Below are 12386 nucleotides of genomic sequence, written 5' to 3' on the forward strand. Positions count from 1 at the left end.
TCCGTAATTAAGTTGGCGAAATTTATGGCGGAGCCACTAAATCTAGAACCACCACCAAACTTGGCGGACTTAACTGGCAGTTCTCTAGATTTAGAGGAGGTTTTCTAGGAAAAACTGTTTAAGCCAAAACTTACTCAATTCTCAACCAAATTTTGAAAATGAATAGTCATTTTTGGCTAATTGGCATGCTGGGAATTCATTGGAGTAGGTTTCAGAAGCATAAGAGGTCATCTACAGGTGTTTTTGTTTACTTGAAGGTTTTTGAAGCCTAGGGCCACCAGGTGTTGGAGGCCATTACCAGAGCAGCTAGTAACTGATTTGAGTAAAAAAAATACACCTGTAGATGACCTCTTCTACCTCTGAAACCTATTCCAATGAATTCCCAGCATGCCAATTAGCCAAAAATGACTATTCATTTTCGAAATTTGGTTGAGAATTGAGTAAGTTATGGCTCAAATAGTTTTTCCTAGAAAACCTCCTCTAAATTTGGAGAACTACCAGTTAAGTCCGCCAAGTTTGGTGGCGGTTCCGGATTTAGTGGCTCCGCCATAAATTCTGCCAACTTAATTACAGATTAATTAAATGATAAAATGATTAGTGGCGCACTAATCCCGCTTAACAGTTAGCCCCTAGCTCCTAGTTCAGGCGCTTGGTCACATGGGGTGGGCGCTGGCCACGGGGGAAGCTCTAACTTTTCACTATGATGTTGGTTTTTCGAACCGTTTGTGGCATTAGAAAGCCGGAGACAAACTCTATCCATTAAGTCAGGTCTGAAGCAATTATGAGCACTTTCATTTTTTTTAGCTAAAACATTGATCCCTGATCATTAAGTCGATATCAAAGCACAAGGTTGCTTGCTTGATTTGCTTGAAGGGTTTGATAGTTGAAATTGTTGTTATGATTACAAGGTTGAAGTTGCAGAGAGGAGAAGGGAAGCCACTGATAGCTAGTCCTGAGATTAGGACAAGAAGGAAGAAGGTTGAGAAAGCACCATCCTCACCCAAAGGACCACTCAAGGCAACACCTGAATCACCTCAAGTTCCATCTCCATCAGTTGAGATAGAAGAGGCACAAATTGCACAAGAGGCTAAAGTGATTGAAGAGGTACAATCAATACAAATTTATAAGCCTGAATCCATAGCCATTATGTCTGGAGAAAGAGAGCATGAAGGTCCCTCTTCAGAAGAGGAAGAATTCAAGAAAGCTTTCTACACTTTGACTGAGATGGTTAAAGTCCTCTATGAAGAGAGGAACACCAGAATGGTTGGAGAGAGTTCTGAGAACAAAAAAAGATGAAAATAAGGATTCCAAAGGGAATGGTGGAAAGCCACCTCCATCTCCACCATCCTCATCATCTTCACCATCTCACATGACATCATCTTCCATAACCACCACTGCGCATACTCATTCCAAAACCCCAAAAGGAAAAACTCCATTACTGAAATTGGACATAAAATTCGAACTTCCCATGTACAATGGAGAAGTGAATGCAGAAAAGTTAGACAATTGGATTCGACAGTTGGAGGTATACTACATAATTCAGAACCTTCAAGAGGACGGCATAAAGATCCAGTTGGCTTCACTAAGGCTAGAAGGAGCTGCACTAGTTTGGTGGGAAGTAAGGACTCAAGAGGAAATGTGAATCCATGGTAAGATATCCATTTCTTGGGTTGAATTGGTTTATGCAATTAAAAGACAGTTTTATCCTTTAGCCTATATGCAAAAATACATCATGAGTTGACAAAACTTTAGGCAACTTAAAGGCCAAACATTCCAAGATTATACACAAGAGTTTAGGAAAAAGGCTTTGTTATTAGGAGTAAACTTGAATTCATAAGACACACTCTTGACATATATTGGAGGTTTACATTCCTATTTGTAGCACACTATCCTTATGTTTAACCAAAGCAACTTAGATGAAGTATGTGTGCAAACCATGCATCTTGAGGCAAGGGGAAAACAAAACATAGAGGAGAAAGGTGAAAGTGAGGGTAAGGGAAAAGAGAAGGGAGGAAAATGGAAGGGAAATAAGAATGGAAGTATAAAAAAAGAGAAGAAAAAACTCACATGCAAAAACTGTTCGAAGACTCGCCATGATGAAGACCATTGTTGGCAACTTCATCCAGAATTAAAACCAGATAGATTGAAAGCCAAAGGGAAGGGTAAAACTTTTGCTATAGCTGAAAAAGACTTAGGGTCAGATTCAGGAGATGAGACAAAAATTACAGCTATGGGTTTGAAAGGTGAACATGTTGAAAGTACTAGTTCCTCAAATAGTCACAACAACACTCCAAATGAAGACAAAAGGGAAGAGTTGTTCATTGTCAGAGTAATCTCAAATCATACCAAGATTGATGCACTTTTGGATAGTAGATCACAAGCAAACCTGATTTCAGAAGACTTAGTTAAAGAGCTTAAACTTGAAACTGTACCACATCATAAACCATACCCTTTGGGTTGGATAGTTAAGGATGCCAATTTATAGGTTTTAAGGAAATGCATTTTTAGATTTGCTATTACTGCAAACTTTGTTGATGAAGTCGAGTTAGACATGGTTCCACTTGACTTTTCTGGAATTATCTTGGGAATTCCATATTTGTATGACAAGAAAGCAGTGTTTCATCGCTATGAGCACAAATATCATTTGCTTAAAGATGGAGTGAATTATATTGTGAGAGCTCATTGCAAGAAACTGAACATTTCTTTAGTTAATGCAGGGCAAATGAAGAGGCTAGTGAATGCAAGTCATAACTTTACATTGTTGATGCTCAAACAAAGAGATGTTTTGGATCATACTTTTCATAAATAGGCTTATATTTGTAATGAGTTGTTTTAGAATGATAACAGGTTGCCTTAGAAAGAAGGTGAAAAACATTTCCAACAGCCAACATTTGTGTTGAGCGGTGATGAAAACAAGGTGCTGGTGCAAGAAGTTGCAAAGGTCAAAGAGAAGAGGAAAAAGCAGCTTGGCAAAGAAGGCATGGGTTTCACAAATGTTCATTGCTAGTTTCCAAAAGGCACATTACAATGGTAAAGAAACTTGGGCAAAAGTCGACTCAAGTACAAGGAAAAAGCAGCTAAAAATCGCCATAGAGACAAAGTGCAAGGTGAGAAAGATTCCAAGTTTCCTTTGATTGTTGACCAAGGTAGGAACAAGATGTTTTCTGCAAAATTAGATTGTTGTTCTGCAAATTCAGAAATATTGCAGCATGACGGTGTCAAAGACAACAATAGATGGTCGTCGAAATCAAGGAAAATTTTGACTTTTTATGAAAAGCTCCAAATGATGAAATTAGGAAAATTTCAATGGATAAAGACTGGAAGGATGAGGGAACAATCCCCTCATCAACATAATCAGTGATCAAGAGAGCTTTTGGGGTCCAAAAGGCTTCTAGTGGGGAAGAATGATCAGGGACCATTATTTTAGCTAAAAAAATGAAAGTGATCAAAATTTCTTCAAACCTGAATTAATGGATATATTTTGTCTCCATATTTCCAATGCCGCAAACAGTTCGAAAAACCGACATCGTATGCAAAAGTTAGAGCTTCTGCAAGTTTGGTAAAAAGAAAGCCCCCCGGGGCCAGCACCCACCCCATGTGACCAAGCACCCAAACCAGGGGCTAGGGGCCAACTGTTAAGCGAGATTAGTGTGCCACTAATCAGTTTATCATTTAATTAATCCGTAATTATATTGGCAGAATTTATGGTGAAGCCACTAAATTCTGAACCGCCACCAAACTTGGCAGACTTAACTGGCAGTTCTCCAGATTTATAGGAGGTTTTCTAGGAAAAACTGTTTGAGCCATAACTTACTCAATTCTCAACCAAATTTCGAAAATGAATAGTAATATTTGGGCTAATTAGCATGCTGTAAATTCATTGGAGCAGGTTTTAGAGGCAGAAGAGGTCATATACAGGTGTTTTTATTCACTTGAAGGTTTTTGAAGCCTAGGGCCACCAGGTGCAGAGTAGCTAGTAACCAAATTGAGTAAAAAGATAGTCATTTCTGATAGATTTGGATGCTTTAGAGTCATTGGAGTAGGTTTCTGAGGTAGAATAGGTCACCTATAGGTGTTTTGAATATTTTTTAAGCCTAGGGCCACCAGGTGTTGGAGGCCATTCCCAGAGCAGTTGATAACCGAATTGAGTAAAAAAATAGTCATTTATGATATATTTGAATGTTTTAAACTCATTGGAATAGGTACCAAGAGAATTGGATCCATATAACAACAATTTGAGCACTATTGAAGCTAATACAAAGGCCCACACTATGAAGCTGGACCAAGGAAATGTAGCCCAGGAGGGGTGAACTCCTTAAAAAAAAAATTGTGTATTGAGCTCTAGTATTTGTTCTTGCTATGTTTTTATATGCTTCTATTCATCCATTTAAATTCATGCTTTTAAGTTTATGCAAAACACTAAATTTCACCAAGTTAGATGAATTGACAATCACATGCTCATGGATAAACTCTCTATGGATAAGAAAACCAAAGAAAATAAAATTTTATATCTGGAAATGATACTAGCATAGCATTAACTAGAAATCAATTTCAGATCAAGTTGGTAAAATAACAGAGCTCAATACATAAATTTTTGTTGAAGGAGTTCACCGCTCCTGGGTTACATCTCCTTGGTCCAACTTCATAGTGTAGGCCTTTGTATTAGCTTCAATAGTGCTCAAATTGTTGTTACATGCTTCCAATGCTCTTGGTACCTATTCCAATGTGTTTAAAACATTCAAATCTGTCAGAAATGACTATTTGTTTACTCCATTCGGTTACCAGCTACTCTGGGAATGGCCTCCAACACTTAGTGGCCCTAGGCTTCAAAAATATTCAAGTGAACAAAGACACTTGTATATGACCTCTTCTACCTCTTCTACCTGCTCCAATGAGTTTAAAAAATTCAAATCTATAAAAATGACTATTTGTTTACTCAATTTGGTTATCAGCTACTCTGGTAATGGCCTCCAACACCTGGTGGCCCTAGGCTTCAAAAACCTTCAAGTGAACAAAAATACCTGTAGATGACCTCTTCTGCCTTTGAAACATGCTCCAATGAATTTCTAGCATGTGAATTAGCAAAAAATGACTATTCATTTTCGAAATTTGGTTGAGAATTGAGTAAGTTATGGCTCAAATAGTTTTTCCTAGAAAACCTCCTCCAAATCTGGAGAACTGCCAGTTAAGTCCGCCAAGTTTGGTGGCAATTCCGGATTTAGTGGCTCAGCCATAAATTCCGCCGACTTAATTACAGATTAATTCAAATATAAACTAATTAGTGGCACACTAATCCCACTTAACAGTTGGCCCCTAGCTCCTGGTTCGAGCGCATGGTCACATGGGGTGGGGGTTGGTCCCGGGGGGCTTTCTTTTTACCAAACTTGCAAAAGCTCTAACTTTTGCATATGATGTCATTTTTTCGAACCTTTTGAGGTGTTGGAAAGATAGAGACGAACTCTATCCATTAATTCAGGTTTGAAGCAATTCTCAGCACCTTCACCTTTAAAGCTAAAATACTGATCCCTGATCAATTTTACGGACTAAAAAAGCATGGGTGATCAAGGGATGCTATAAAAAAAAGTTTCACTGTGTGCTTAATATTTGATGTGCATGTAACAGGTTTGTGGTCCCGAGAGATTGATGGTGTTTTCATGACCTCCCCGTTTGAGTATATGGTTCGTGCACTCTATTGAGAGCTCATCTCCCAGTTGGAGCCAGATGTTACCCGCCACTAGTGGGTGAGCCCTATAGGATAATTTTTCTCGATTTTTCTTTAGTCGAAAGCCAGCAGCCCCTTGTTGACATAAGATAACTCGATGTGCCACCATTCTATGCCACCCACGCCAACCATTATGCACTGTTGTCCATCTGTTATGGTCATAAGTTTGAAGGTGGGCCTTCCAACCCCAAAGGTATGTCTTTTAATTATGTAATTCAGTGTTTATGATTGTTTTTCTTGGACAAATTTGGACATGGATTAGTGGGGAATTCGACAGAAAGAATGGGCGTGGATTGTACTCTTGTTCCCTTGTCCCAACTTGGCGATTAACCTCGTATCCTAGTTGTTGATTTATGGTAACATCATATGTGCTCTAACTCTAAGTCTCAAAATTTGTAGGGAGGCTTAGACACATGCATTCTCCAATACCCAGGAATCTTTTTTGGAAATTCCATCGGAGATAGTTTTATTAAAATAATTAATTATTTTTAATGGGACCCTAAGTCTAAACTTAGGAAATTAAAATAATTAAAGGGTATTAATCTAAACTGTGGGTGAAACTTCTAGAAGAAGGTGGAGATCAAGTCAATATGATCCTAGACATTTATTAGAATCTAATATAGGTCATTGATTGATCAACAAGAGGATTATAAGAGAAGACTTGATGGGCACTTGGATAAAACATAGAGGGGGGATCAAAAGTTCGATTTTATGAAGCAGAGCAACTACTGGAGAGATTTTCAATAGTGATCTTTTGTAGGGAGGGGTAGGGATAGTATTCGAAGGGAAATCTTTCTAGTAAGAGAATACTCAGGCAGTGCAGATCCATGTAGAGGTAGCGCAGAAGTCGAGAGGAAGTCCGAAAATTTGCTGAAGGAATCGATTGCAAAAGCCATGAGTCGGGGTGTGAGACCAGGAGGTAGAAATCGAAGTTCCTGAGCAACAAATCGATCAACTGGAGGAGTGATGCTTTCCCCAGAGGGTTTGATGCAGGGTTGATGTAGAGACTGTACAGAGGGAGCTAGAGACAACCAGGGGCAATCATTCAGGGGCTGGATCAACCAGGATTTCCAGTGATAGCGTGAGGTAATCTTACAAATCTCTCTGTCAATGATATTCTCTGTAATTGGATTGCCAAGAAGGCATCCAAAAGTTATATTTAGAAATTACTACTGCATAATAATAAAACCGTCAAAGTTGTTGCCCTGATTTTCCTGCATTGGATTTTTTCGGGGACATTTGTCCAAAAATAACTGTGTAGATGTGTGTTGTATCTCTTTCTAGTTCAGTTTCTTGTTTCGGCATATTATTTTAAATAATGAATGTTGCAGTTGTATTTACTTCGATATTTACCGGAGAACACAATAAATAACTTGCATGGATTAAACAGGTAGGAGAAGTAACATAAGTTTACTATAGTAGGGATTATGTGTTTAGGAATTTTCACATGGTATCAGAGTTGTAGGTGAAGTAAGAAGATTAGTTTTGGAAGAGCCCAATGCTAAAGGATGAAGGGAGCTTGAAATTTCTGCAGAGGCAGCAATTCGAATCCCTAGAGGGTTTGCAAAATTAGGCTAGGAGGGAAAGATTTCGCGGTAAATCTCTCTCTGAGTGAGTCGATAGAGAGGTAATATTTCTAGTTCAATATTTTTTAATGGTAGAGGGAGCAACGTAGCAGAAGCTTCTGTAAAGAGGGATTTTTTGGTGGGACGCAGTTTTCTGCAAGCAGTTGCTAGGAAAAACGACGTCAAAGGGGAGAGAGAGACATGATTGAGGGGATTCTTCCTCAGAGGACTTCCAGCCAAGGAGTCTGAATTCTCACTAGTTGAGCACTAGTAGAGAGGGGCAGATATACAAGCTCTAGAAGGGAGTGCGTAGGCCAGTTCAGTGTTGCGCAGAGGAGAGAGGAGGTTATTCGACCTTTTCATTTGGTAGAGATGGCAACCAGTGTACTGAGAGATCAAGATAGGTTGGATGGGGCATCCAACTATGTGATCTGGAAGGCAAGGATGTCATGCCTTCTGGATGAGAATTTTCTCAAAGTCTACATCAACAGCATGGGAGTTGCGTCCACAGATCTAGATCAACTCAAGAAGTACAAGGGATAAATGGAGAAGACAAAAAGAATGATCCTCCACGGAGTGAAGAATCATATAGTCTGTCACATCGTTGGTAGAAACATTGCCAAGGAGATGTGGGATGCATTGTCGACACTGTATCAAGGATCTTCTGAGTAGCGAAAGATGTACTTGGAGCAAAAGATGAGATCTACGTAGATGCAGAAGGGGGAATGCATTGATTCGTTCCTCATGAAGCTTTAGGAGACCCAAGATGAATTTGTAGTTGTTAGGTCAACACCTCAAGCTTCCGAGGTGGTAAGAATGGCCCTAAATTCAATGTATGAGGAGTGGCAAGTCTTTGTCCAGAGCATCCTGGGCAGGATGACTTTGCCAAACTAGGATGAGATGTGGGCAACTCTTAAGCAAGAGGAGCTGAGGAGGGACTTGGTAAAGTGTAAACTTGATGGAAGCAACAGCTGTGGGTCGAAGCCCAAGGAGGAGGAAGAGAATGCAACCCTCACATCTAAGGGTTAGTAGGAGCAACAAAGACGAAAGAAGGATGTTTCAAAGATCAAATGCTTCAGGTATGGTGAATTCAGTCACTGTGCAACACAGTGTCCTCTCAGGAAGAAGGACAAAGATGAGAAGCATGATCTGAAGGTTACAACCACAAAGATAGAGGAGGATGAATTTTCTATGAAAGACGAGATACCTCCATGAGGGAGGTGGGTTGATTTAGAGTTGTAGTTCAAAAGAGCTATAGATGGGCAGGATCCTTGAGGAGCCCACCTCATGGATCAATTCCTTGCTACGTAAGCCCAAAACAGAAGTAGCAAGATGGACCAATGTCAATTGGTGCAGAGGAGTGTTGAAGTGACAGTTGTAGGGGTTAGGAGTGCTAGAGACTAATCAACACGAATCAGAGTTGGCAGCAGTGCTGTTGACATAGAGCAGAAGTCAACATTGGCGCAGAGGCTTTAGAGGGTCAGCGTAGAGTGATGCTTCAGTAGGGTGCATTGTTAGAGCACATTCCTAACTAAGAGGGAGTGTTGATTTTTGGTAGCATTGAGGTGCTCCAAGTCTCAAAATTTGTAGGGAGGCTTAGACACATGCATTCTCCAATACCCAGAAATCATTTTGGGAAATTCCACCTAGAGATAGTTTTATTAAAATAGTTAATTATTTTTAATGGGACCCTAAGTCTAAACTTAGGCAATTAAGATAATTAAAGGGTATTAATCTAAACTATGGGTGAAACTTCTAGAAGAAGGCGTAGATCAAGTCAATATGATCTTATCCATTGATTAGAATCTAATTTGGGCCATTGATTGATCAACGATTGGATTATAAGAGAAGGCTTGATGGGCACTTGGAGAAAACACATAGGGGAGATGAGAAGCAGTGAAAATTTTAAGGATGGAAGTTTACCTTAAAGTTTTGCAACCTTGGTGAATCTTACTAGTCCCTAATGTTATCACAAAATCACTACTGAGGGCTGCAACCAAGCAAGATTTCATGTAACTCTTTCAAACCTATCTTTAGATCAAAGCTTAGCCTCTTTGATCAGAGAGGGCTCTCTCACACACTCTTGATAAAAAACATTCACTACAAAAGATGGCTAACTCTTTATTCATTCATGAAAGCAAAGCTGGTTGGAAACATGTCAAACTGGTTCTCATTGGGCTATGGAGTCACATAAATTAAGTAAACAAGGAAAACATAGTGATCTCATGGAAGTCAAGGCTCTTTGCATTATATATCAAACATACTTCACCAAAACATAGCTTGCCAAACACACAGGAAGTCAGAGCATAGAATTATGAATTCTGAGTGATTGTGTTACAACAAGACTATAAAAGAACATAAAGTATAAAACACCATCATTATATTTGAACATAACAATCCATCGAGAATCTTGAGTAGAGAACAACACTGTTTTACTATTACTGTAAAAAAGGTCTTACAATAGCCCAAAACAACTCTATTTTTCTATAAAATGTCCAACCCCTTCTACATTCTAATCTGATCCCTTTATAGGCAAACAAACTTCTCCACCTCGAGCTTCCTCCTCCAGCATGAGGGGAGCCTCGAAGGTGGCTATTCACTATCCCTATCTAGTGCCTAACTAATTTATTAATTACAACATGTCTAAACTGAAATCACAAATGGTTTTCATTTAATCAAAATCCTAAATCTTTGCTTCTTGTCGCATGATGCTTTTTTGGCTCTTGACACATGTCCTTTAGCTGTTTAGGTTGAAGTATCTTTGAAGGAGAGTACATAGAACGAACTAGCTTTGGATTCTAGTTACGTGTATGCTTATTAATTGATCAAGAAGAATGCTCTGTTTTCACGGTCTTTGTTTCCCACATTCTCCCAAAGTATAGCAGCCTGTTCCCAAATCTTTTAATAACCCCAGACATGGAATGCTGCCATGTTTCAGATGTGCTGTAAGTGATATTAATAGACAGGTGCTTCTCTTCCTCAACTCCCGCTCACAGTATCACACTAGCTGCTCTGCACTTTAAAATCATCACCTACAGCAGTTTCGTAGCGCGCTACGAAACTGCTGTGTGATTTAAATAAACCACAGTGTTCCTTTAAACTTCTCACAAAATTGAATAGCTGATGTTGCCAATCTTCAGTTTCACCTTTGCTATGCTGAGATTCAGAATCACATTCCCTATAACATGAACCTCCAATAGATGAACCAACTGTAATTGATGAGACCACCATGATTTTACCATCCCACTGACTCAACACAGCGTCATATAAGCCAAAACAGAGCAAGTTTGCTAGAGATATGCTATCTGCATAAGTGTGATGGGGAGGTATCTGAAACCCATCAAGCAGAGGATGTAATCCATTGTTTTCAGCCCGGGCTATTTGGATGGGTACAAGACAAATAAGTTGACAGATCCAGTTTCCAGAAACATCAATGTTAAACAGATGGTACAAACCATGGTTGCCATGACGAGCAATGGCATTATCTTTCCCAAATTGCATGGTATCAAAATGTGGTTTATATATATTTGCATCATTGAATCGAACCTGAATGGCTGCATTGGTTAATGATGCAATTGCTAATCGAAGCTTATAAAGACTGTTTTGTTCCACACCTCTTAGCTGGAATTTTATTTGCCATGTTGCGGGACGAAAGCTTCCATCATTTTCAATCCTGCATGTGTGTGCAAAGCACCAATCCCTTCTCCAGTCACTAGTCCCAACTGTATATATCAAATCGTTGTCTTTGAAGATTTCAGAATATCTTTCCCAAAGGCCATATTGCCGGAACCTTTCAGGATGATTGAGAAATAGTTTGTTGATGTGGCAAGGCTTGGGATCTGGAATGAAAAATTCTGCAGCAGTGCGATCTGGTAAACCTATCTCCCATATAGTAGGGCCATCTCTTGGGGGCTCATAGATCAAAATCCCAACATCTATCCTACAACCTGAATATATGTTAATCAAGCCTTCTTTCATATAGTCACCAAGAACACCCGGCACCCAACCATAGAGATTGTAGGTACCAGGGCAAACATTTTCTATAGAGAAAAGCCCATTCTCATCAGCTTGACTCCAAAATTGGTAGCTCTTACTCTCTTTTTGCCAAGAGCCCTTTTCCCCAGGTGTGGACAATCCCAGAAAAGCAAAACGAGCAGGGTGAACATCCTCAACAGCATATTTATCATGTACTAACAGTTGTCCAGTAATATATCCTCGTTCTGGTCTCTTTCTAAATAATGGAGATTCAGGCCACCCATAAGGCCAACTTTGTACCTCCTTTATCATCTGTAACTTTGCATCTTGCCACAAGGAGAATGGGTGAGCCTCTCTTGATGAAGAATTAAGATAAATGAAGACTGGGCCAAAAACCTTTTGCCACGCTTCTCCAGAACGAAACTTAGGACATAGCTCTTCACCCGCATAATGAGCACTATGAAACATTGCAAGCGATGTTGGCCCAACATGGGATGTCAAGTTTTGTTTTATTGGACCTCCATTACGAAATTCATCGCTAGGAGTGATGACCCAGAACCCAACCATGGGATCAAAGCTGATCCATCCATGGACTCTGTTCTCCCTATTGTCACATGAGTACTGGTACTTATCATTATCCTTGTTAGCCTCGACCACTTTAAAAAATATCGCACTTGGCACATCAAACGTATCCTTCCCTCCTGGCTCGTTCCAATTGAGATCCTAGTATCCTCTGTTCGTTTCTTTGTTGAGAATTTCGAGCAAATTGTCAAGCCCTCCATAACCTATGCCTGTAATTATCCCCGCTGGTTTTGATATGGTGACATCGCACAATTCCATTATCTAATGCAATGTGAGCACCCTGATCCACAAAATACACATCGCCCCCCTAACACTTCCGCTACAGAGTGCAGAACTAATAGCATACTTATCAAAAGTGTGATAAATGTAATCTAATGTAGCGCAAGTCTTCTGAGAGCCATGGTTCTTGGAATATTTACAATCTCCCTCTGAATTTAACTTGTGCTTTGGTAATTCTTTAAACTCCAAAACTTCTGTGGCTGGAAATCACCAACATCTTCAGCGATATTATCCAAGGAAATGTTCTTCAAAAAGGACATGGC

At 39.6% G+C, this 12386-nt stretch overlaps 1 protein-coding gene across 1 annotated transcript; it reads right to left on the minus strand.

The window, feature by feature from the left end:
* Positions 1-466: 466 nt before the first annotated feature.
* On the minus strand, positions 467-11891 carry LOC149148944 (putative rhamnogalacturonate lyase B). Its single transcript, XM_089442328.1, has 2 exons — positions 10434-11891; positions 467-555 (listed from the first exon to the last, which is right to left on the minus strand). Exons 1-2 carry the CDS (start codon positions 11827-11829, stop codon positions 467-469), a joined length of 1485 nt encoding a protein of 494 aa, XP_089298454.1. The 5' UTR covers positions 11830-11891.
* Positions 11892-12386: the final 495 nt, after the last annotated feature.

This window comes from Pinus tabuliformis, chromosome 9 (assembly GCF_031772625.1).
Source record: "Pinus tabuliformis cultivar Carrire ecotype Pingquan chromosome 9, CPIR1, whole genome shotgun sequence".
NCBI lineage: Eukaryota > Viridiplantae > Streptophyta > Pinopsida > Pinales > Pinaceae > Pinus > Pinus tabuliformis.